Source organism: Trachymyrmex cornetzi, unplaced genomic scaffold (assembly GCF_001594075.2).
Source record: "Trachymyrmex cornetzi isolate Tcor2-1 unplaced genomic scaffold, Tcor1.1 scaffold23, whole genome shotgun sequence".
Lineage (NCBI taxonomy): Eukaryota > Metazoa > Arthropoda > Insecta > Hymenoptera > Formicidae > Trachymyrmex > Trachymyrmex cornetzi.
Window position 1 is genome coordinate 1,288,436 of NW_017296956.1, and position 27,178 is coordinate 1,315,613.

The 27,178-nt window shown below is 31.2% G+C and overlaps 1 protein-coding gene across 6 annotated transcripts in view; it reads left to right on the plus strand.

Annotated features, from left to right (window-relative positions):
- Shal (potassium voltage-gated channel protein Shal) overlaps positions 1 to 27,178 on the plus strand; it is a 116,342-nt gene that overhangs the window by 71,055 nt on the left and 18,109 nt on the right. The window contains exon 5 of one of the 6 annotated variants that reach the window (XM_018506947.1): positions 16,500 to 17,339. The exons of 3 other annotated variants lie outside the window; for them this stretch is intronic. In XM_018506947.1, the coding sequence (XP_018362449.1) occupies positions 16,500 to 16,610 (111 nt within the window). In that variant the 3' untranslated portion in view covers positions 16,611 to 17,339. Of the gene's footprint in view, positions 1 to 12,481; positions 12,533 to 16,499; positions 17,340 to 27,178 lie in introns of those variants that run through there. 2 more of the 6 variants (XM_018506948.1, XM_018506950.1) reach the window with 2 other exon arrangements.

The following is a 27,178-nucleotide window of genomic DNA, read 5'->3' on the forward strand; positions in this document are numbered from 1 at the left end:
AATTATCTCGATCGGATTGGTTACATCGAAAGTACAATTATGTCTTCCGATTATATTTTAATTTTCTTGAGTATATTTTTGTTTTCATTCTCGTTGAGCTTTGCTCGTTTAAAACTTGATCGTTTCGAATATCTTGTGAGATGGAATAAAACGGTCTGTTTTCTTTTGTTATTTCCTTGACTTTTTTCTACACTACATCGTCTGTTTTCATTTCATCACTCTGAGTGATAGTTACGGAATACCGTGCAAAGAAAATAAAGTCGTCTTGCTAGATCATTTTTATACTTTATACTAGAATCTTACAGTTGCATGCGTTCCTTTGGAATATTTTTTTAAGGATTGCGGAAAGTCATTATGCGATTACTTTAAAGTTAAAGTTTCTTTACTTTTCCTCCTGTTTGATAGTTATAGCAAGATTATGTGACAATAATTACATATCGGTAATATTTATGAATGAAATGTGATTAATTCTCGTATTTTCAATGATACGTTATATCAATGAGTGATACTTATATCATTGAGAGTTGTGGGTTATATTGAATATTTATTATTAAACTATTAAAATACCTCTCGATATTTATGTGGCATATAAATGGGATTTCGAATGAATATTTTTCAATTTTTGAGCAATTGATTGATTTCACTTTTTTCGTATCAAACACAGATGTTTATACTAATACTAAATCGCTAATTTCGACTAAATGCTGTAAATGGCCGGATTTCTGATTGATTAAAAAAAATAAGCACTCCAATTATTTTGCACACACATGCACAAAACATACATATGGTACAAATCAGGGTTGATTAAGTTAATACATTTTTTAAAGCTAAATTAAGTTAGTTAACGGTTTATAAAATTAATTTTGTTAAGTTTTTAAAGTGGAACGAACAATAAACTGATACAGTTAAAGTTCCGATAAGATTGAATTTATCCAAATTAAATAAATAATTAATTCTGAGAAACATTACTTCTATTAAATCAGAATATTCAAATTTTTCTTAAAATCAGATTATTTTAAATAACAAAACAATTACAGTACAGATCATCAGATAAATTATATAAGATATTTTATATGTGTAAATTATATAAATAAAAAGTTCTTATTCTTTATCGCTCATTAAGCGTAAAATAAGGATTGCATTACACAATGATAGTGTTCTTTAAATGCAAATTCAATCCACATTCATCTTTGGGCACTACGACCATCAAATAATTATTGAGCTTTTTTTATACTAATTCTCTAATGTTTAATATTTTACAAAAAATAAACCTAGCATTTTTAAAGAGATAAAGAGTATTTTAACTTAAAAAAAGTTGATACATTAAAATTTTAAAGTAAATTATGTTAAAAATTAATTCTTTTTTAAAGTTAACTAAATTAAGTTAGAAGTTATCAATGTTTTAACTTATAACTTATTAACTAGTTACTACTACCCAATCCTGATACACACACATGCAATACATATAACACACGTATATCGTCATTTTCTCGGCTCAAAAATAAGCGGTCCATTTCTAGTATAAATCTCTGATATCAAAAATGAAAAGCCGAGATAAATTTCAGAAATAAAATCGTATTGTTCAGCGCATACCGATAGTGACGGTCGATAACTCGATAGAAATCTACATACAAATCGATCTTCATGTAATCGAGGTTGGTATTAACGAAAATGAGAAGTGATGAACAGCCCAATCGACCGACAAATTGAGGACGAAATATTGTCGAAATCCCATTAACAAATGCTTCTGATGTCTTGGCTTTCATTTTTCACGATTTTGTTCAATGCTGTTTTATCTTTTTCTTTTCTGATTCTACTAATCTTTGGTTAATCCGTAATTTACGAATGCCTTAATTTACGAATAGATTTCAAATTCTCATCATATTATATTTTACGCTTGTAAAATATTGACGGTAATTTTAAATTAGAACAATTAGATTAATTATAATTTCTTAATTTAAGTTCAAGAATTATTTGATCTAAAATTATTTATTTTTATTGTTTAAAATTATTTAGTTTTATTCATTTAATTTTAAACTTTTTAAAATTTATTTACATCTCTCTTAAAACGGATGATTATTATTGTATTTAAAGATTAGCAACATTGTTTAAAATATGCTTATATAGGATGTGTTTCGTTTTAGGCTTGTTAGTATTATTTGTCCTTGTTTTGTCTTGAAAAATATTATTTTTTGTTTAAAATATTATTATCTTCTGTTAAAATCATTTAAATTTCATGGGAGTTCAATTAGGAGCACACTTCTTTTTCTCTTACATTATAGATCCACAAAAGATCTCGATCCATAGGCCTTTATCTTCCGCTGATGTAGAATTTAAGAGCAAATCGCTCTTTTTCTCTTAATCAAATCAGCGATACGCACAATCTTTACTTTATACTTTCAATAAAAGGATTCAATAATTATTATGTCTTATTTAATTTTAATTGACATTTTATTGAATTTATATTTGATTACAACAGTTATAACTGTTATACTTATACATATATTAACTTTGTATTTTTTACATATTATAATTAATTTGCCTTTTTTCAGGTAACAGTAGACACAAATTTTAGATTCATTAAATTAATCTTTTTAAATTATGTTCTTTATGATTAATAATTATTAATAATTATAATGAAGTTCAATTAATTAATAATTATTGAATACACTTAAATCGCAAAGAAATCATGAACTAAACGAGAAAGGAACAAAAAATACAAGGGTTGCATATCGTTGTGCTTAGATCCTAGGGGGATCCAGATCTGATATAGAATCGACCCGTCTTCCAGAGAAACTTCAACCCCCATCTCTCGCGGAGTATGTCTCTTCGCAGCCTCGTGTCCTATGTCTTCCATTTTTAGATTAACTTGACATATATTACCGCATCGAGTCCCTGCCCCGAGCTCGCGCCCGTCCCCGCTCTCGTCGATAATCGCTTGTATTAATAACCCATAACTCGATCTATATAATTCTTGTTCCATTAAAATCTACCGAACTCCGCCTAACGCGAGTACGCCGCACCGAAAGTTCAACCGCAAACTCGATCCGGTGTGGTCGATTCACGAACGGGCAGCCAATCGATATGCTGTGACAAATCTAGCTGGTATTTTATTATTCATAAAAATCATAATTCCTATTTTTGCGAATATGGCATAACGTATTTTAGTTTGATCGAAACGCGAAGCATCTTTTATTTTGTAAATCGATTATATTTAATTATTAATTAAAACTTGAATAAAAATGTGAATAAAAGCATCACTTTGCTCGTAATTCGTGAATTATGCGCAAAATGATCTTAGAAATCTTAGAATCTTCAATTTCATAATCAAATAAAAATTTACAAAAATTTCGATAACTGTTTAGAAAATTTGCATATTTGTTGCGATTGTATTCTTATTGACTTTAATATAAAAAATTTATTTGTGTGATTCGTTTCTAATTCTGAGATAAATCATATAACAATCAACTTATGATCTTTGAGGTACTATTAATGTAATCATTGCAGTTCAATAATTTTTTTGGTATAGACGATTTATATTTAAATTCTAAAATAGGGATTTTAGTTTCGCATTTCGATCTACAGTCTACGTGACGCTAGTAATCGCTATTAGAACTGGAAGTCGTGAATTGGCGATCCATGAACGATATCTCAGCAATGACGTAATCATTGCTGAGATATTTAGCTTATTCCGAAAGTGGCGGAAAATTGTATATAAAATTCCGAAACTTTTCCTGACTAACGTAGCGATATTTGCCATGAATAAAGGAACGAAGTTTCGAGATTAAAATCTTCCAGAGGTGGCAAAAAGGTTGATCAATATGTGTGAGATTTTCTGCCCAAAACTAGCTATAAGATGAACGAACTCTTCCCTTGTTGGTAAGAGAACTCGATGATAACGAAAAAACGTCGAATTATTACGATTAATTACCTATCGACAGCGATAACGCGACCGATAACAATGTAGGAGCTCGCCCGGTGCGAGATGTACATATAAATAACATCCATTAGCGCAAGTCGTTTCATTGAATCGTCGAAGACTGGCTTGCGTTAAAAATCAAACAAAACGTTTCAATTTCAATGTTTCACTTTCGTACGACTTTAATTGTCTGATGATTATTGTCTTATTCCATAGAACAAATTAAAAATTTTTTGTCAATTCTACTAACAGTTTCGATGACAATATCGTTTTGATATTTTTTTTAATATAAAATATTAACATATTGCTAGAATGAAAGCAGTTGTTATTAATTAAAATTCTATAAAATTCAATTTTATTATTTCTTCAAATTGACCATATGGATTGTTATTATTGTCTTGTTGTGAGGAAATTTATTGCGATGTTATTGATTAATCGGATATCATATGGATATCTTTTGATATCGAATAGATTTCATTTCCGATTATTTCCCAATTTGTGTGACGCACGCCAGTCTGGTATAGTTTCCCCGTTATGATCGATTTACGGGGAAATACGGTCGCACATCCTTTATTTGTTTATTTTTCTATGTTGAGATCCGTGTCGACGTCATTCATTCGTCATGCAATCGAGATTTTACGATTAAGAGTTGATCGCGAGCCAGCGTGTGATTGTCAGGAAGAAATAAAACTAAGATATGTTATAATTTCCTGAATATATACATCTTTATCTGAATTTTTGTCACATATTTAAGTAGTTTATTATTGGTATTTCTATTTTTTACAATTTCTTTTTTAAAATCTCGTATTTCACTATTTTAAGAATCCTTCTTTTGTGATATGAGATTTTATATTACGTTAAGATTAATGTGCAAATTGTATTAATAATACTCATGCGAAGCTTTCGATCAGCCCTTAACTTTGTTATATTTTAGTTAGCTACAAAATACTTGCCACATTCCAGAAACGGTATGTTATTTTCGATAATGTGATTATTTTTTCCCACGTATTGCGGCCTAAACGTGACATGATGAAATCAAATCAGCAGAATCAAGGAAATAAAGAAACTGAGATTTTTTTAGTAAATTCCTTCATATATTCCTCATACGACTTTTTTTATAGAACAAATATAAATATCGCATGTTTTATATGAAGACTTCAATTAGAACTAAAATTAGTATGAAAATGTTTTACTACTTGTTCCATACAAAATGTGAAAATGCAGATAAATATTTCATAAAAGTTTTCCTCCAATATAAAGTGCAAAATGAAAGAAAGTAGTGAATTTGTTTTGTATATTTTGCAGTAATACATAACATACGTTCGTAATGCGTGTAGATTTTATATGAAATAAAATATGTGATATTTATATTTTGCATGAGATTTTTTTTATTAATGCAAGACATAAAAATTATGATGTATTTTAAATACATTCTCGTGCGCGTGCGCGCAATTTATAATATTAATATACGATTTAATTTTTATTAATAGCATTATTTAAGTTATACCAAAGAGAAAGAGATTAATATTTTTATTTCTTTTTTATAAATATTTAAAATAAATTGTTAATTATTATGTTGTATAGTGCGAGAGAGGGATAATATATAAAAGTTATTTATTGAGTTGGGGAAGTGTCTGTGAAGTTAGCACGGCTTTTAATAATTTTCAAAAAATAATGATTGTTCCGATAGCACTTTTCATTATTTTACTGTTTTTTTTTAAATAACAAAATGTTCTGCATTTTTAATATCAAAAAATCAAAAATAAAGAAATGCCGTACTAACTTCACGTTCCAGCACGGCATAACTTTCTCTAGTACCAGATGCCATCGAAAATTACGACATCTGTCAAGTGTTCCCGTTTTTTTAACCTAGATTGATTATTATATGATGTTTCAGAACAAAATTCCAACAATTAGTAATTTTTACACAAGTTAGAATATTCGAACCCCACGAAAACGTGTCAACCCGATAATTAACGTGAAGTTATAGCACGGTTTTTCTCTATTTTTGATTTTTTGATATTAAAAATGCAGAACATTTTGTTATTTTTGAAAGAACATAAGAAAGTGCAACTGGAACAATCATTATTTTTTTGAAAATTAATAAAATACCGTGCTAACTTGACAGACATGTTGGGGAAAGGGATAAGAATCGATACCGTTAATTACGATGGGCAATTATCAATGTGAAAAAAATAGTGGAAAATGTTAGTCGGGCAGTGAGCCAAAAATAAACGTTTGACAAGAAAATCGTTGTCCATATGCGCGAGTTTGCACGAGTTTTTACAAGTCACTGTATATAACCGCGTGTGGTCATCCTTGCACAATTATCGACAAGTTGATACAACAACCCTGACCTTAGAGTTATGCCACGTGATATGTAGTGCATAAGACAGAGAAGTAGGTTCGATTGTCGCTATACGTTCTTTCATAAAGCAGCATTTACATCGCAACTATCATTGCGATACAAACGTCTAAGGGAAAGTTAATCCGTTATAAAATATATATAGTGCCTTTGAGAAAGAAGTACCAATTTTTCAACTAAATAAATCTGCATTGTCTTGCGAGTCAAGATTGATAAATGAAGAAGCAATAAGTTAATATACTAATATATTAAAATTAAGAATTTGCATATTAACAAATACTAAATCATTAGCTTATTATACATTAAATTAAAAATTTTATATAATTAATATGAGTAATTAATTGGATTTGGTGTACGTTATATACATTACTTACATACATTTCAGAATTCACACTCCTTCCGTCATGTATTAACTTATGGAACATTTTTTGTGTAAAGATAATTTCTTGTTAAATTAAAGGAAAAGTGAAACAATTATCAGTCGGAAGATTTTAGTATTAACTTAGGAAATGAGATGTACTCTAATGCGCTATTTTGTGCAGAGGAATCATTTTCCTCAGTTATGCCTTTATTATGGAAATAATGTATTTATAGTCTCAAATGCATCACGCGATGCGCGACGTGTATAATTAGAGATTAAATTTATATGCAAAGATAATGACGTATGCATACCAAGAGGCACGTGAAACTCAACGAAACAGACTTGTCAGTTCATCGACAATCAGAGCGTTGACGTTATATGTGAATATTATAATTTTTTTTGTCTTTTTATATCTTTCTTTATCAGTATCGATCACATTACGTTACGCACTTGCATACATACGTATATGATTTTTCAGTTTTCAATGGCAATACATAGTCCAAACAGAAACAAGCAGTTCAAACGTTGGCGAACAACATTTTGAGCGTTCAACAGATTTATTCGCACTCGATACCTCGGCGAAATTGATACGATCGCGATTATTTATACAGTTTGCAATCGCAGGCTGCATACAAGTTGCGTGCGGCTTGCATATCTGTACGCGGCATGCAGTTTGTATACGTTGAATGGCAAGTGGCATACCCACGTTGCAAAACGATGATCGATCGGTTGGTACAACCCGCACGTAACCACGTATACAGCAGAAATACATGCATTGCGAATGCACGTCGTGTCAGAAGCGCACGTGTACACAAGTCTGATCGACAAATTAATTTTAATTGCAGTAATGTCAGCGATAACAATTCAATATCACGGCGACTAGTTTTGATGTTAAGGAAATTGCTTTATGAGTAATAGTGTCGGCGGACGGAGAATAGTCCAATTAATTAATATTGCGTTCTAATTTATAAGGAAAGATTCGGATAAGTATTATGCGAATTTTGGATAGTTTGATATTAAGATATAGAGTTTGATATCGTAAAAATAATATATGTTATTCAAGTACTAATAGTCTAAAAAAGTTGGAGAGTTACAAGGTTTTAAAGTTTGTCGTAGCTGCATGCGTGACTTTGTAGCAACGGGATTTTGTAGCAAATGGCTCAGGCTCTTATTTTATAACTCTTAATGATAGTATCGATATACATTGTCGTTGTTTATGTTTTATATGTGATAAAAAAAACTGCTTAATCACAATATATACAGACACTGTTATTAAGAGTTACAAAATGAGATCTTAATTTGACTGAATTTGTCGTAAGTGTCTAACAAGGGAATCAGTGATTACTAACAATATTAGTTTATTTATTATTTTTTTCTATTGGATATTTAATATAAATAATATTGTGTAAATTTATATGATAATTTGTAAATTTGTAAAGAAATGTAGGAGATTTATTTCCTCAGTTTTATATGTGCATTATTTTAATGAATACAAATGGCGCACTTGATATTTTTATAACTCGTTCAATTTTTATGATGATAGAAAACTCTTTTAAAAATTGTATCTATTACTGAAAAATCTAAATACTATATCAAAGAGAAACTAGATCAAATTAAACTTGCAGGAAAGATCGAAATTAGAGATCAAGATTTACTCTGTCAAAGATTTTTTCGTTTTTTCACATAGTTTAATATTAATTAAGCAGCAAGATGTTCGCCGTTCCGTCAAGCACCGTCAATTTAATCGCTCGTAAAAAGTTCAAGAGATTCTGAAGACAGTTTTCCATCATGCGAGCGCGGCACGTGAATAATTCATCCGTTAAAATCGGCCGGATGATACCTGTTTTCGTTCAGATTGCCTGTGGTAGCGTTTCAATTAGAGTAAAGCATTTCGATCATCCGCCCTTGCTAGTTAGGAAAACTCTCTTGTTAATCTTCTACGTATATACGGGGATGAAAAGAGTGAGATGAAAGGAATAACGAGGATGAAGAATACATAAAGAGAACGACAGTAGCCGTACTAACTCCCGGATTCATTAAGCTCCGTTTTACTTGAGTTTTTTTCTATTATATGTCGTTTCATTTTTGCATTACTTTATTTTTGCTTTTTCTTCTAAACAATATCAATTCTCCGAAGAAATCCGTCGTGATATAAAATCGTCTGATCAAAATCGACACTTGACATATTTTCATATATTTGCAACTTTTTGAATTATTGAAATATCAGTATTGCGTTATATTTTTTATGCTCATTATATATGTAATAAAATATGCCTGTCTTTCTAATTAATCGAAGCAAAATACGCATAATATCAGTCTGTGTCAGCAATATTTCCTTACGAAATTAGTACAATATTGAATATTCCCTGTGCGTCCAAGGCATTTATATAAACTTCTACTATTCTCATATACTTAGAGACTGTCGATTAATCAAGGCTGACAGCAATCAGATTGATAATTAGCCGCATCCGAGTCTATTAACGGTAACAATAAGCAACCGCATTATGTCTTGGCTGTCCGCTATGAGCAATTCTCTGTCGCGCGACGTAAAATATCGATTCAGTAATTCCGGCCTTTACATTGCTCTTTATGATTACAGACAATAACAAATGGTTAGCAACGAAATACGTTCTATTATATGTATATTAGGTATTCCAATTTACGTGAGGCTTCGATTTCTAGAAGTATGCATAATTTGATGGTTTTAGAAATAAAAGCTACAGTTTAAAAATTAGTCATTGCGCTTTGACGAATTCAAACGTGGTAGGCATTATTCAGCATATGCACATACATAACGAAGGAGTGTGAGATTTAAAAGACGTGGCCTCGTGTCTTTACACGAGTATTTTGCAACGCAAATTGCTGTTACACGTGCGACATAAGGCGCTATATATAAGCATAGAAAATTACGTATGAGTTCATAAATCATAGAATCATATCCCGATGTATCATGTCCCACATACTCCATATAGCACAGATATCCAAGGGACGTTTTGAAAGACATCCTGAGAACGTCCCAACATCCTAAGAACGTTTCCAGGAAGATCTCTGGAATGAAGTGTGCTGTATGTATGAGATGTTATTATAATATAAAATATAATCAGGATCGTGATCTATAATGAGTATTAAAAATTAATTTACAGCTCAATTTATTGTCATGCCGTGTACAAAGTAAAATGTTTTGACTGATTTAGTCTTCTTCAATTACTTGCTTATCCCATTAATATACCATACTAATAGAAATTCTAACTAAAAGCAATTACATTCCAACAACGACATTCTTTACTTTGCGCGGTCTACAAAAGATAGATAATTTATATAAAACAATCAATTATTATTCGATATTGAAAACATAGTCACTATGAAGGAATTTAAATGATTGTTTTATATAAATTATCGATGTGCTAAAAGAATCGTGAAACAGATTTCAAATTAATTGTTTTATAATTGTGACTTAACAATATTCTTGACATCGACCGACGAAAAATCGTTTATTGAAGTATTTTACGTCACTAATATCGAGATATAAAATGACTAGGTAAATACATCTATCTTTTATAATATGCGCGAAGTAAAGAATATAATTGTTAGGGTTTCCAGTTTTTTAATTTATGTTAGTATGGTATAGTAATGGAATTATATAAGAAATATCGGTATACATATAATACGAATAACTGAAAAGAACTAAGTAAGTTGAAATGTTTTATTTTACATGGTATGACAATAAATTAAATTGTAATCTATAAAATCAACTTTTAATACTTATTGTAGGCCACATTATATTTTGTCCCGATTATATTTTGCGTTGCAATTTTATGAGCTAAATTGTTTACATTGCTATTATAATCTTTATTTGAAAAAGATGTCCATAAGTTGTTGCAGTTAATAATTTGGTAATTATGTACAATTTTAATAAAAATCTTTGTTGCGATTCTAACAGTGATAATCAACCGGGGAAGATCGAAAAATGTGTAACTTACCTATTCTTTTAAACTATTTATTTCTAGTATATTTTTCGGATTGATATTATAAGTATATATGACCCTTAAAAAGGTCAATTTACTCCTAAATACGACTAATATAGTATAATAGTACGTATGCGTATATGTTTTATGTATTGAATCTTCGCTTAAAGACATAAATTCTTTGCTTCAAAAATACAAATTCTTTACTTTAGAACACAAATTCTCTGCTTCAAAAACACAAATTATTTTCTTGTATAATTTTTGTGTTTTTGAAGCAGAGAATTTTTGTATTTAAAGCAGAGAATTTGTGTTTTAAAACAGAGGATTTGTATTTTTAAATCAGGGAATTTACAGTGTAATTAAAGCAAAGATTAGTCGTTAGAATCATATGGATACTTCTATTGCAGAATTTTATTTTAAACAAAAATATCCGTATATATATACCCAGAGTTATATCCAGAGATTTCATAAGATTCTTGAAATTATTGCACTCGGTAATAATTTAAGTTAAATCACAATGATTTGTGTATTGAAATAGACACAATAAATTACTATATTAGCTGTATTTAGAACTGAAATCGATCCTTTTAAGGGCCATAATAAATTTGTAATGTCTAAAGATGTGAAAAGTTGTACTGAAAATAAATAGTTAAAATTAGGTAGGTTACACATTTTTCGACTTCACTAAATTAAAATCGCAACAAAGATTTTTATCAAGACATAAAAATTCGAAAAAGACCCTATTGTAAATAATTACCAATAATTTTTAGGAATTATATTTGTAGGATTATTTTTATTCAATTTTAGGATAGAAATTTGAAAATATAGAAGACTTTAATTATTCTACCTCTTAGATAATAGTGATGTTACGTTAAAACAAAATAGAATTTATTAGAAATTTTTATAATTTTCTAAGGTATATATATATATATTACGTTGAAATATACAATAAATTCACAATTGCTTCAATTTATGCTTGTATAATGCAAAAATTTTGAAGTTATTTGCTTTATGAACTTTTTAAAATCTTTTGCATGAAAAACAATGACATTTCACTCTAAGGCGTAAATAGAGATCATAGAGATGTTATAATACTTATTATTATTGAAAACATTTATTAATTACGCAATTATTATTTATCTTTTCGATGTTCTATTGTATTGTAAAAAAATATGTAATATTACATAAATAAGTAGAAATAAATTTTATACTTGTTTATATAATTTTATATATTTAGGTACAATCCATTAAAAAAATATAAAAGAGCGTAAAGAAATCAAGTCGAAAAGTATTAATGAAGTTTAAGGAATTTCTATAAAAAACAAAGCCACTTCTAATATAAGGACAGGCTTTTCAAGACATGAATACAGAACTTCAGGGAAAGGGAGATTTTACCTGAAATAAATCCGAATCTTCATGAGAATTTCTTGTGTTTGCGGGTATGGGAATTCAATTAAGCTTTCCTCGCGAAAGTTCAACGCGTACATATATCGTCATCTCTTCAAACCGGAAAGTGGAGATTCAAAGTCGACAAAAAATTTGACGCGGCAGATTTGCCGGTCTTCAACATCGGTCTTATCGTGACGTTGAAACATGGGTAACGCGGTATCGTTATCACGTGATTTTCGATTCTTTATTCCACGCAATTAATCATGATCACCTCAGGCGACTATCACTTTTTATGAAGACATTCGGAAGTTAATAGATCGTATCACGAGATTCGCGCATTAATATTTATACTTTTCTACTTCCGTTTCGCTCAAAAAGTCATCAGAACTCGCGTGGACGTCGGCGATGACGTCGCGTCAGATTAACCGGCGTATTATGCACGCTATAATGTAACACGAGTTGCTTTTATGAATAATGCATAGCCGAAGGAACAGCGGGAGCCTGTAGTGGAGCATCCACTTCAGATCAGCCAGGCAAGACAAAATTAAATCTTAAGTGTACGTTCTAAAAAGCTCCGTCGATCCACTATTCGTCGTCGACCCAGTAACGAGCACGGTCTCTTTTTTATCTTCGTCTCCGGCAGACTCTATTACTATTAATTGTTAATCGTATGACACACAACAGAGTCTAGCACGCTCGATTGAGTATTTTTAATTTAATATCATTCATTACTCCAAAACTTTGAGCGAATTACCAAATAATAAACTGAATAGACTTTTTTTAATTTGAAAATGATGTTTTTAATAGTGATATATATATATATATATAAGTTTTTTTTAATAATGTATACACTGTGATATAATAAGTTTGAGGTATATTAAATCTGATGGATATTTTTGTCTTGATTGACATCTGTCACGAGATTAATTAATTTAAAACATATCCTATTATTTGGAGCTGCATTGAGATTATCATCGAGCGTTGTTAAATATGCTCGGTTAAAAATCCTCACTCGAGCATGTCGAATTTCTTCCCTAATATACCAATTACATATCACTTAATTTATATGCAACACATGTAAGCGCGTAATGTATGATTACGACCCTGAATTTACGTTGTTGTGCGAACAATGCCAGCCTGTACATATATATCGTACCAAATATCTCTGGCCCTGTAATTGCATGTTCAATCGCAGAATTGTTATTACTTCACATAAACGTCAAAGATAGTATTTATGTGCGCGTTACGTTTCGCTCATTTCTATCTCTAGTATTTCTAGCTACAATTATATTAAACGCATCAGATATAACATGGTTATATGGATCGTCGCATAGTATTGCAAAATCGTAAATATTTTTGGGAGACTTTTTTTATGATAATTTTCTTTTTACTTTGCGCTTTTACGATTATTTTCTATAGGTTAAACACAGGGAATGGAAAGTTATTTTTTAAAAGTAACAGGTTACAGTTATTCATTGCCGAGCAGAAAAAATAATAAGTTACCGTTACTAATTACTGATTTTTTAAAGTAACTCGTTACAGTTACCGTTACTTGAAAAACTGTAACTTTTTTCGTTTCTTTTCCGTTACATTTTTAAAATCGACGACCATCAATCACAGCGGACGGGTGCCTAGGGGCTTTCTAGTTTCAAGCGCTACGAGTAGCTAGTGTTCAATCAAACCGTCCAATCATGTGCAAAGTAACGACAAAAGTAACTGTAAAATTTATTACCGTTACCAAAAAAATGTAACTATGTTACCGTCACAGTTACTAAAAAAAAAGTAACGCAGTTACCAGTGAAGTTACCAAAAATTGTAATTGTAACTTGTTTGGACAAGTAACGAGTTACTTCCATTCCCTGGTTAAACAATATTTCGGATTTGCTGTCGCGTATTAATTTTAGAAATTTATATTTCTTCCCACGATGCGCACTATACACTGCAGTATATTAGTTAGACTTTAGATGATTACTTCACAACATAACCTCGGGTTATTTCTTTGCAATCGACCACTTTCTCACACAGTTAACACAAATTTTGCGACATTCTGTATAATCGCCTTATATATATGTATAACTATACCTGTGTATATGTATATACTCTATATCAACCGCTTCTTTCCGGCTTGAAATCTTATCCCGTCACAGTGAGCAAGATTAATTACGTATTATTCGTTATCCTGTCAAGCTGTGTCGATTACAGTTGGCCGGATGATTAATCGATGTGGAAATCGAGCGCTTTCCTCTTCGTTAATAACTTGCAAAGATTCTCCGTCGCGTCTATTCAAGTTATGATTTTGCTGTTAATTCGCATTGATTGATTAATTGGCGCCCAACAGGTACGATGATCGGCTATAAACACTATGACAGCATCGCGTTACAATATCAATCGATCATTATAAAAAATTTACACGATTGTCAGGTCTGAACTAGGCGACGCGAAACTGGCAGCGTCAAAATTTTCATAAACGTAAAATCCTTTTTTCATGTTTGACGATTGGAAACACGAACGAAATTGTATCTTCGACTTTTATTAACGCGACGTTTTCCTAACACACCACGTTTTCCAGTGTCTCTTTGTATCTGCAACACGTTTCCAGTTATTACTGTTACTTTTTATTGGAAGCATATAACTTCATAAACATTGAAAACTATTTTCAAAATGTAATGCATTTCGAAAATAATTGTCAACGTGCATCGTAATTGCTTTTTCCATTTGATTTGAGTTAGCTCCAATCAAATGACCAAACGTGGTTATTTGATTGGAGCTAACTCAAATCGTGTTTGGATACAGCAAACGGCAATTCACATGTATATATATCTAATGATTGTTTGTGTATTTTGTATCATAAACATACATTTGTGAAATGTTTTGTAGAAAATATTTCTTCTTATTACATATATAAGGTAAGAATTAATAATGTACAGATCGTCTCTCTTTATTTCCCGACTTCGTCTTTTGTCTATCATTGATCGTTTCGTTGGTAGCACAAGGTGTATTCAAAATATGCACCTTTCTTATTTCCAGAGCACTTTGTATAAATGTATGTATTAATATTTATATGTGCATAATTATTAATTAATTAATCTCTATCTTACTGTTTTTCGTAGGTAATCTTGAATTTCATAATGAAACCTAATCGCTTGAATTCAAGAAAATATGTGAACGTGCGTGGTTTTATTCTTTCGTGCTGGAACGCCCGGTTATCGCGATAGCAATTTGACGGGAAATAATTGCGCCGAAAATCACATTGCCTGCAGGGGCTCATTAGTTTTCCGCTTTGCTGATTTCACGCGGAAAACGTGCGATTCGCTTGAATACGAAATCGTTGCTTGTGCACCTTCGGCGCATGCATTTGGGCTCGAATTCGAATTATTTCACCCGTTTGAGGGGATGTGCCGCATCGACGTTTGTGAGTTAATTCGTTTTTGTCGGTGATGCGCGCGGTGTGCGCGTCACTTCGTCAATTTGCAGGCTTTCCCGGGGTTATTGGATCAGTCGAAACGCAATGAAGCCCATCGGTTTTTATGGTCGGTAGTACGGTATATATTCCTTCGAAAATGGTTTAAATTAGATTTTATTACGCGCGTCGAAAGGTTGAGCAAGAAAAATGAAAGAATCGTAAAATATTAAAATATTACTGCTTGCGCGCGCGTATACATATAGATGTGTACGCGCGCGCAAGCGTAACAATGCTTTATGGGCAAGAGTGTTTTCCCTCTCAAGTAAAAGTAAATTTTCAATGATATACTTGCAATTGTTTGTTACTACATAGTGAAAAACTGTTTGAATTAAAATCGGGCCTTGTTAAAATTTTTGTATATAATTTTTGACATTAGCCGAGTATTAATTTAACATAATGTGATTATATTATTTGAATATTTTGTGTTAAATTGATATTTAACATTTTTTATTGTTAAAATGATATAATTTATGATTAAGTAAACAAACGATATAAAAATAATGTATTTTAAAACGTAAATTCTAAGATAAATGAATAAGATGTACGTATCGATTTAAGATATAAATATTTATTGAAGAAATATGTTTCCACAATTTGTTTCCAAATTATGTCACTGTCATACTTTTTGAGTTAATTTGTCACATATTTTTGTGTTATTTTCTGCATATTTATATCTGTATTTTACCAGGAAGTAACAATTAGAATCAACAGCTCAGAATCTTATGTGTGATACCGATAACTTATATTAATTAGCTCAACGTACTAAAGAATCTCTAATTGCTTTTTAACTAAACAAAAGTTATTTATACGAAAGGTTCACGGTGCGAATAAAATTTAAGAAATATATAGTATTGTGGGGAAAAACTTGGCGCGGTAGATTTTTATTATTAAAGCTTCATTACCACATCCATCCACACACACACATACATCGATCGTGAGAGTAGATGGAGGTTTAGGGGAGAAGTCCGTAGAAAGCATTAGCGTAGGCGTACCTAGCGTGCAACAATGTAGTGTGTGCTTGTGGTTGTGGATTTCAGCAGGCGTACAGTCAGTACATCCCGGCTACAAGGGCCCAAGTATCCGAGGCCCAGGGTGGGCAGACGGGGGTCGCCATGGATGGCACTTACCTCGTCGAGGCCTCGTTTTGAAAAATCCCCTCGCGCACCGTAAACGACACTAAATCCGAACCGGACCGAACAGAGAAAAAAAAAATAGCGAATAAACAAGTAATAAATGAAAATATGACACTCTATCGTGTCGCACAACGCATGAGCGATTACAGTCGAGAAATGCATTAGAGGATGCATGCATCGACACAAAGTTAATATGTGTAACGCGCTAGAAATCCGGAGCTTTACGAATGAGAGCTGAAACACGCTCGTCTATCGACGTAAAGCAGATGCAATTTAGAATAACCGAAGTGAAGGTAAAAGATTTATGTATATAAATACATTTTTCTCTCCAACAGAGAGAAGGGAGAGAGAACGAGAAACAGAGAAAGCGGCGGATATATACGTATGAGTAATCGGGCGAGAAATTGAAAAGAGAGAGAGAGAGGGAGAGAGAGAGAGAGAAGCACAGTATAAGAGAGATATATATCATATATATAGAGCGAAAATAATACGTATATCTTTAATCGACTCTTTCGACTCGCCAATCGTTCGCGCGACCTAAGAAAATAACCGAAAAATCCCACAAACAACACAAGCAAAGACACACACAGTCGCGCGAAATCCTCAAAGTCAATCAATCAAATTCTTCTATTTCATCATTTCCGTGCCATCATCGACCCCCTACGACATCGACGACGACGACGACGACGACGATGACAACACGACGACGATCATGACGCTGCGTTTGGATCCTTCGACAACGTTTGGCGCTGCCTCATCATCCTTCCATCTTCATCAACGTCTTTGGAATATGGTGGATGAAACCGCCATCGATGACGACGACGACGACGATGACGACGACGATGTCAACGAAAACTTCGATTAAAAAAAAAACATACAAATTTGCGGCGATGAATAACGTGATCGATAACGGCGTTAATGTCTAATCGATCGATTGAAAATCATGTAGAGTTTGTCCTATCAACTTACCTCGAACGAGAGCAAGGACAGAGTGGTGCTCATATACGGCGACCGTATACAGGTGCGGAAAAAGGTAATGAAACCATGTTGGCAGTACAATTGTAAAACTGATGATTATGATAATAACGATAATGCTAATGATGATAAAGATAATGAGATACACACACACATACACACACACATATATATGTGTATATGTACATATATATGTGTGTGTGTGTGTGTGTGTAGTAGAGTTTATGTAAGATGTATCAAGTGTCTGGATCGCGCGCTTCTCTGTCATGAAAAATATATCAGGATTCCCTCAGTAAACCCCATCCTTTGCTCGATAATGCTTTTAAGAGCGATCAATCTCTGGATTGGCTTTCTCGGTGTCCGCTTTCATCCTCGAAAAAAAACCTCTCTATTCGCTACGCTCATTTAGAGGCTCTTGCATCCCTTGAAGATTCGTCGATAGGGCTGTGCGTATATTCTATTTACAATTATCGTGCAATTTGCTTCTTGTTGTTATGGATGTATGGCTGTCTTGCTTTTAGGAAGACGGGGTTTTTAGATGGATGCATTGAGGGATATGCTTGCGAGCTGATAATTTTCTTTGAAGCAATTTTTTATTATTTACATATTTACAGATATATGTTTAAACTTTTATTCTTTTTTATATCTTTTAAATAATATAGCGACAATATTTGTATATTTAATTTATTATTATGCTATATACATATTATACATAGATACATTTTTATTTAATAAACTTGACTGATTTTATTCTTAATTCACAAATTACGTAAGTTACAAAAAATTGATCTTAAATTTACGTTCAAAAACATTTCCTACTTTATTTTTAATTTACAGATATACTTAATAAAAATGTGATAGAAACGTAAATTAATTATTGTAATTTTCTTAGACGGCCCTTGAAATAGCTTGCTTAATTTTTTATATACTGACTGACGATTAATTTTTTTCTTTTTTGTCTTCTTTTATTGAATCTTTATTATGCTCGAAAAACTAGAAAAGTTTGTTATGAGATAGCATTTATTTGAGGAAAATTGATCAGGAACGAATTTATACATTTTGTTCCTTGCTAGTGAGGAGCAGAAATTCTAAGAAATTCTATTTTAGCCATTTATTTTTAATAATTATAGTTTTCTGTAAATAAATACAAATTAAAATATAAGAAAGATTATATTAACTGTCCCAAAAGAAACACGAGACCAGTAGATTTATGAATGAACTTACATATTAAAACTTCAAATAGCAATACGAAGTTAGAAAATCTTAAACTTATATATTTACTGGTTCGATGCCCTTCTATTACTAATATTGTTTTATACTTATTGAACCTTTAAATTCTTTATCTTAAACTTATATCTCGATATACATTTATTTATTAATAATATGAAGATGGCTCAAATATGACCGAGATCTTTTTGTGTGAGTACAAATCAACGTTGATAGATATTTACACAAGCGTGAGTGCCTGCACACGTTCATAATTATAGCCTCGCGGCGGTTGTTAATGTAGTTGTTACAATGTCTGAATCTTTTAAAAGTGCAAGTTTCTTCTCCAAATATGCACTCAATTTACTTAAAATTTTGATGGTTGTAATATTTTCATTTGCAAAGAACTTACAATCAACGCATTGACAATGGCACTCAATACTGTTTGTTTGAACATTTCAATGACCTCAAAAACTACTGCGAGGCTACTATTATGACGTGAGCAGACCCTAACACTTAGTGTAAACACGTCTATTAACACATTTATTTGTATTTACACAAAAAAAACTTATTCATATTTGAACCACTCTCATATAATTAAATATATTGCATATAACATTGCTAATCCGCCAAAATTCAAAGATTGAGCAAAGGTAGAGATATGTTTCTCTCGTAAAATATTCTCGCAAATCAAGATTTTTATTTCATACTCAATATATATGGTAAAAAAAATGGATAAAATATATGGATAAAAAATTCATGGAAAAGTACACTCGTTGCAGTTATTAATTCAAACAAATATCCGAAAGCTACCATACCATTTATTTTTGATGGAATGGATATTTTAGCATCGAAATTTAGGGCGCTTTACTGTTCTTCTGAAGCACGTCAAATTTCGCTAATCTGATCTTGGTACGAAAATTGACGACAGGCATTAACGCTATAATGCGCCGACTTTGCACTTTTTCCTTTACAACATAACGCCTCATCACTTTGTTATCTCTGCGGTTTCGTGCCCTGTTACCTACAACACTCTTGTTGCTCTTCTCCTTTTGTTTAAACTTCAAGCATAAAACATGCACGAATTGCTCGTGCAAGAAGAGTCGTAAAGAAAAAATTGCGCTGTTCTTTCCAAGATATTCCGGAATATTTTCCGCTACCTCTTTCGTTGGTTTTCTCATTGTTTTTGTGAAATTTGTCTGCTTGGATTAGATTTTCCCGTTTACAATTTTCAACGAAAAACGAAGAAGTACATTGGCAGCGTAAAATATTGCTACATTCTTCCAAACTATTTTTCAAACACTTAAAATTTTTTTAATTGTTACTTCTTGTTTTCTCAAAAGTATACATCAATTTTCTGAAACTAGGACAACCTTAATCACTTTGTGATTTTAAAGTAACAAGACAAATATCTTCTGCAAATCATTCTATCATTGTTTATAAACGCTTTTATAATAAGTTCCTTGATGTATGATAAATTGAAATCAATTTTACTTAATTACAATTTTATTAGTATAATATTTATTTAAATTAGGTAAAAAAAGAACTAAATTTTTTTTCTTTTCCTATTTTTTAAGTTTAAATTATAAAAATTACATTTGACATTTTTATATTAAAAAAAAATTAACTTTAAGTTAATCGAAGAAATAAATAGAGTTGTGCGCATAAAATCTGAAACAATTCATATACATAACGTTACCTATTTCCTATATTTGTTTTTAAATTGCAAATTAATGTGTATACTTAGTCTCAGTTTCGAGGTATTGATATTTTCTCAGATAGCTGAATCTAAATTTGGTTACATTATCGCTCTCTCTTCATATTTTTTTAGCTAAACAGAAATGTGACAGGTAAAAAATTCAGACAACGGAAGTTAAGGTATAAAGGACTATAAAAAGAAACATACACAACAGACGTAGGATAGGCCGTTAGTTTCCTTCGCTTCTCTTTTCTTTTCTTTTCTGCAATTTCATAACTTTCGAGATGATTTAAAGACGTCGACGATTGAAATAGAAGTTCCTTGCGTCTTTTTTGAGATTTTACGGACTGAAATGCATCTTTTGCTGAGCGCTCGTTTTTTTTCTTTATTACATTTCTGCGACACACTTCACACGTGCTATACAAAAATTGGAGATTAATAAACTGGTAGCTAAACAATTGTGAATTATCTCAAGTAATTCGTAGCAAATAAAACGAGAATTAAATAGATTATCTAGCCCTTATTTGCAGTGACTAGGATGTTTCATACAAAATGTAATTAGATGTTACGAAAATGACTATCAGAGGCAAAGGCTGCGCATTTATTTCAGCCGGGTTTACTATCGCTCGCTCACAGCCGTGGCATGTTAACCGAATCCTCGTAAATGTCTACTAAATTCCACATAAACCTACCAGCGCGTCAATACAGCGAATAAATTTAACCGTAAAAACAGCCTTCATGGTTGTATATCGTCTAAATCGAATACGTTTAAAGACGTAAAGTTTTGTTTAAACTTTCAAATCTTATTACGCATTAATTTAATTAAATCATCAATTTGTTTCTATCTTTTTTCCGATAAAACGACAATTATTAAATTATAAATATTATTTTTTATTTTAATTATAAATGTATTATATATATTAAATATAAAATTAAATATATAAAACTGTGTAAAGTAAAATACAAATAATAATTTTATTACGCATATTGCATATGTATATATTATGATGCTATTAATCTTGAAGGATTTAACGTTTTATATGAATGTCTTTAATACAGTTTTATATGAATGCCTTAATACTTCTAATTCTCTTGCAAACATCTGATTTAAATACTTGCTTTTGCGTTCACTACAGAAAAAGCATTGGCGTCGCAGAAAGAGCATTAGCGCTATTAAGCAATACATCCAGAAATATAACGCAAATATTCCATTTAGTACGCTTACATTACGTTCGTCGATTACGCTTTGTACATTTACATTTATACGTAATAAATTTGTTACGGGCGGATTATATTGTATTGGTTTATCGCAGATTATGCTCATATCGGTATTTTGAATGTACATGCAAAGTATCTACAATATCAAATTGCAATATAAATCACAATGCATATTTTTTATATATGCGTAAAGTTGTCAAAATTTTTTCAGATATTGAATTTTGATTACAAAATTGCTTTTATTTGCTTCGTTTTTATTGATTAATTTTTAATTAAGTTTATGCACTAAATCGGCTAAATAATAATATTAAATATAGTGAAGTTTTCATCGGAGACTTCGTAGGACACTCCGTGCGTCGCATATATTTATAGTTGTGTTTTTGAGGATTAAAATTCAAGCCGAATTTTGTTTCTATATTCCTTGCGCCTCTCTGCTCTTTCGCGCACGAAGTTAGACGTGTGTCGTCTCAGTAATTTTTATTATTTTTATTAATTTATTTGATCTTTTTCCGTATATGAAGCGCTTATGCGGTTTATCGCTATTTCATATAAAACTAATTTCAGTCTGTATTGCGTCGTATCCAAAGATAATGAGGGCACTTTCATGCAAGCTGCTTTGCGTTTTACTGCTTTAATAAATTCGTCGGGTATTATTAGAAGAATGTGTCTCGAATATTTGTGAACATTTATGTGCCATGAGAGAAATGAGAGATGTAAATAATTTTGTCATAATTTTTTTTATTTTAATTCTTATACTCTTATTTTCTTTTTAAATGAAAATAACTTTATTTTGAGTTTAATTTGATGGTGGTTTTTGTCCCATAAGATTTTTCTATCATTTATCTTCCAATCCAATAAAAACAAAAAAAAATTAAATAATTTAAAACAAGATTGTTTAACTAAAAAACTAAATTATTCAATGAAGAAATGATTTGATATAATGTACTATTGCTATATATATTAAATAATTTACTAGTTAAATTACAGTTATAATTAATTAATCTAGATGACATTGCTTTTAAACAATGACGTTAATTATTAAAATAAAAATAATTCTGTGTGCCTTCAAAACTAAATCAAATATAAATAAAATATCTATATGAGCTTCCGCGATTTTCAGTGCATAAATAATGTAAGGCGGCAAGATACAACTTGTAAATAATTGGAATGTATTCATCACTATGTGCAATTATATCTTATCGTCTTATATAAATTAATATATTATACATACATATATATATATATAAATTTTTTGCATATCGTGGTCCAAATTGATAAAAATTGTTTATTTCTTTTGCATGCTATGTTATGACCAAGAGATTGAATTTTTTAAAATTAGAACAAGGTTTTGAAAATGAAAAAAGATAATTAATGCTGTTATGTTCTGCTCAATGAGAATATTATTACTTGTTCTAGCTATATTCCTCATTTCTTTGGAAAATTCAAGGTTTCTCTAGAATAATTGTTTTAGGTTCAGATGAGTATTTCGTTTACATCTCGGACACGCTACTGCACAAGCGTCAATTCGATACATCCACTTGATCTCGGGACATTTCGCGATTTAATGCACTTACGCGTGCGTGCATGTAACTGCATTGCGGCGTAACGTGAAGCCTCGCAATGGTGAAATTATCAAGACTTGTAAAGTAATGGCATTATTGTGGATATTTTTCAGTCGTGCGATTATGAGGGGTTAATGTCGCACGTGCTGCGACGTGTCGCGGGAAAGGTCGACCCACGCGTCTTAAGCTAAACTAACATAGAATTTACTGCATTGCAGTTTGCGCAAGTCTAAGTCGTCGATAAGCAATGCCGAATTTTTATAATGTAATGAATGACTAATTATTTTGAAATTTAGTCCAGTATATTATAAACAATATAATATGAACAATATTAAATTTTCTTGACAACCTTTATAATGATTATCAGTGATCCTAACAGTTTTCTTGCCTCTTGGCTTTATTATTATTTCATCATTGTGTATTTATGTATATATATCAAACGTTTTTAACCATGTAATACAACCATTTTTAATTTTTTAACCTTGTTTAATTTTTGTGACATGTGTTCTATTATTTTTGTTATAATATCTCTTATCGATTATCGCAAATATTAACTGGTTATATATATTTACGTACGTTTTTGCAATTAATTAATTATCTATATATTTTGAATATGTTTTACACATATTTTATCGTGTGATTGATAATCGATGTTTATCTGTAATAGTGTCACCTTTATTTTATTGACTGCTGACTTTTTACAATGGTTTTTACAATAGTAGTATTAATATGTATTAGTTACAAGTTAAGAGTATTTGTTGGGGATTTTAATGACATTTATTGATACAATTGATTTTGTGGAGGATCAAAAATGTTGGTTAAAACATCTGCAGTTTTGGGTTTATGTAATTTTTAAATAATAAATTCACCAACATTCATGTATGGGATCTCATTGATTTTTTATAACTCTTACTTATTATTGATTTATTTTCAGAGCCTTATTTATTAATTTTATTATTGATATTCAATATTGTTTGATATAAAAATTACATCGAAATTACAATGAAAATATTCAATAGTGTTTTTGAACTCTTAATTGTTGATATAAGGGTGATTCATAAATGCATGTCAATATTTCAAGAGCAAGTTTATACATTAAAAGTAAGTAAAAAAACGTCATATGAATGTATGTTCCATTCGTACATCCATTTCTTAATGTTATTAAACTTTGCGTAACTTCGTTTTCGTATCAAACATATTTTTAACTGCAGTAAATAATGACAGCGGTTAACTAATCTCCAGGATGTGGACATAGGGAGGGATATTTTAATATTTAATAGTTATGTAAAAATATCCTTTGCATATCTATGCCGCATAAATCTTCACGTGGTAGTTGGCACGTGTACAGTGTTCTCAAACATTTTTAGCTTGCTTCTTTAAGAAAGTATGTATAAAATTGGCTTACAAATCTAAATAAGAAATGACGATAGATATACGTTGCACGGTTCAAATTTCTATTTGAGTATTCTTTGGAACTATTAACAAAGATGTAATAAATGGATTTTATTAAAAATGTAAGATCAAATATAGAGTCTCAATCGTGTCTACGTCATAGCTTAATTCGATGAGTACGTCACACAACTTCTATGTCTCTCTTATATATTATCTAATTTATCAAAAACTTAAAATAAAAGACAATAAGAAATAAATATTTATTTAAACATGTAGGATTTATTAACTAAGCGAGTCGCTCTTTATATAAAAGAAATCTGCGATTGCAGCTTTAAAGATTGATCATTACTGATTTAAACATCTCTACCACAATTTTAAAACTGCTTTGACATTTATGTATTTTTAAAAACTTATTTTCCTAGCAGAAACTTACTCTCATATTTTCTAGAAAATTTTACAGGCGTTATTGAAGTTTCTAGATATCAACTTACAACTTTTTTAACACGTTTAAAATTACATGCAACACGATGTACTTACAATTAAAAAAATAGTTTAATTTCTTTGTAAGAATTTCTGGAGACTTCATTTAATAATCAAAATATATTGCAAAAGACAGGAATGAATTGTGCGATAATTAATTATATTCCGCTTAATCTTCCTCTAGTCGATCGTTATCTCAGTGCATTCATGCTAGCAATTATGAAATCGATTTGTAATTACCACTACACTGCCTTATTACTAATGGTATAATTAAACGTCTGAGATAAGACCGATCTGCTGTTATTAATCATGAAAGACGTAGCACAGAAAGTGCTAGTGTTAAGCGCAACACATTAACTGTGATTACTGCGGTAAAGTTCTGCGTACGATTAATGCTCGAGAGGGTCATGCAGCCAGGACGAGTTATAAACTCGACTTAGAAACTACGTAAAGTATAATGATTGCTTGCAACTGTTACGCTGCGATTATCAGGAGTTGTTCAATTTATGATCTGCGCTTGTGAGATGTATAACGCACTTCGCATGCGGCTGATAAAAATGATTTCGATTCTTCGCTCACGATTCTTCTATCTTGTAAGGCCGATCTTGCAGGTGTTTCAATTTCTGGAAAGATACGACAGTTTTGCCCTGTTTATTCTTGTATAAGATGAGCTCAAAGAAAAATTACAGTAGTCTTATACTCCAGTTTATATCAATATAGTTTTAATATAAATTTGAATATAATATGCAGGCATGATAATTATTCATTACTCATAAGTTACGACTGCATTTCAGAAACTTATCGCATGTTTTATTTTTATCGAGACCAATATGAAAGTCTCTACCTCGCACGTATTTCTTGAATATGACATTTAAAATCAAATCGGAAACGCTGAAATTGTTGAAGGCTAGTTTGTAAAAATGACGCCAACTCATTCTTAAAGCTTTTTAAAGCTTTTTAATTTGTGGTTAACTTTGTGACAGTCGTATTAGCCTATCGATCTATGTACTATTAATCTGTAAATGAAGAAGTCTACGTTATTTTCGAGAGAATAATTTAGTTTACAGTAGCTTAAATTGCGCGTTTGAGTTGATTTAAACAATATATGTGTATATATTGTTATGTACTGAGTAAACGTACCATTTTGGTATCAGCGAAGTGTCTTAAGTGGGAAGCACAGACTTTTGCATAAAGCATAACATATAAGGCATAAGAAATTCAATTAATCACGAATTCTTTATTTGATGGAAAGGAAGGAAACGAAGGACTTTGATTGGTTCATTTTCTTATACATTACGTGTTATGCGTTATGCAAGAGTCTGTACTCCCCGTCTTACATTAGTTTGATTCCGTGCACTGTTTGCTTTCTTCTACCTTCATGTTCTACATTTAATGGAATGTATTATTCTTGTTATTGTTGTCTTGTTATTGTTATTATCCTTCTTATATTGTATTGTCGTAATTTGCTTAGCATCCTGGTTTCCTCTCGATTGTTTCCGCTCGTACATACATGTCGCATCGTATCGTCGCATGTTTCTCTCTGCACGCATAATTCTTTTTTCGTCCCGTCCCCTTCACCCTCGTCTCTTAATCTCTCTTCGCTCTTCTGTCTCTTTTATCGGGACGGGAGTCATCTGAAATTTTTCCCGATCATCTCCTTCGTCCTCGGAAGATTCACTTGCGTCTTGCTCTCATTTGAAGTCAATTATCAGTTTGCGACAGTTCATTTCAATCAGTAGAGGTAAATCATTAAAGAACCTCGAAATTGCAATGTAAATTCGTATGACCAATATCTCAATTTGGTAACATTGATGATCACTTTTCTTTCCCGAGGAGAACGAGAGGAGCAAGAAGAAGAGAGAAGAGAGGGACAGGGTAGACATAATGTAATTGCTTAGTCTGGGTCTAGAGATTAGAAGCTATAGACCAATTGAGTGAGAGGTGGAGTAAAAGTGGCGAAAATGTAAGTGTGAATGAGAAAATGCGAGAAAATTGAAAAAGAATGAGAGAGAGAGAGAGAGAGAGAGAGAGAGAGAGAGAGAGAGAGAGAC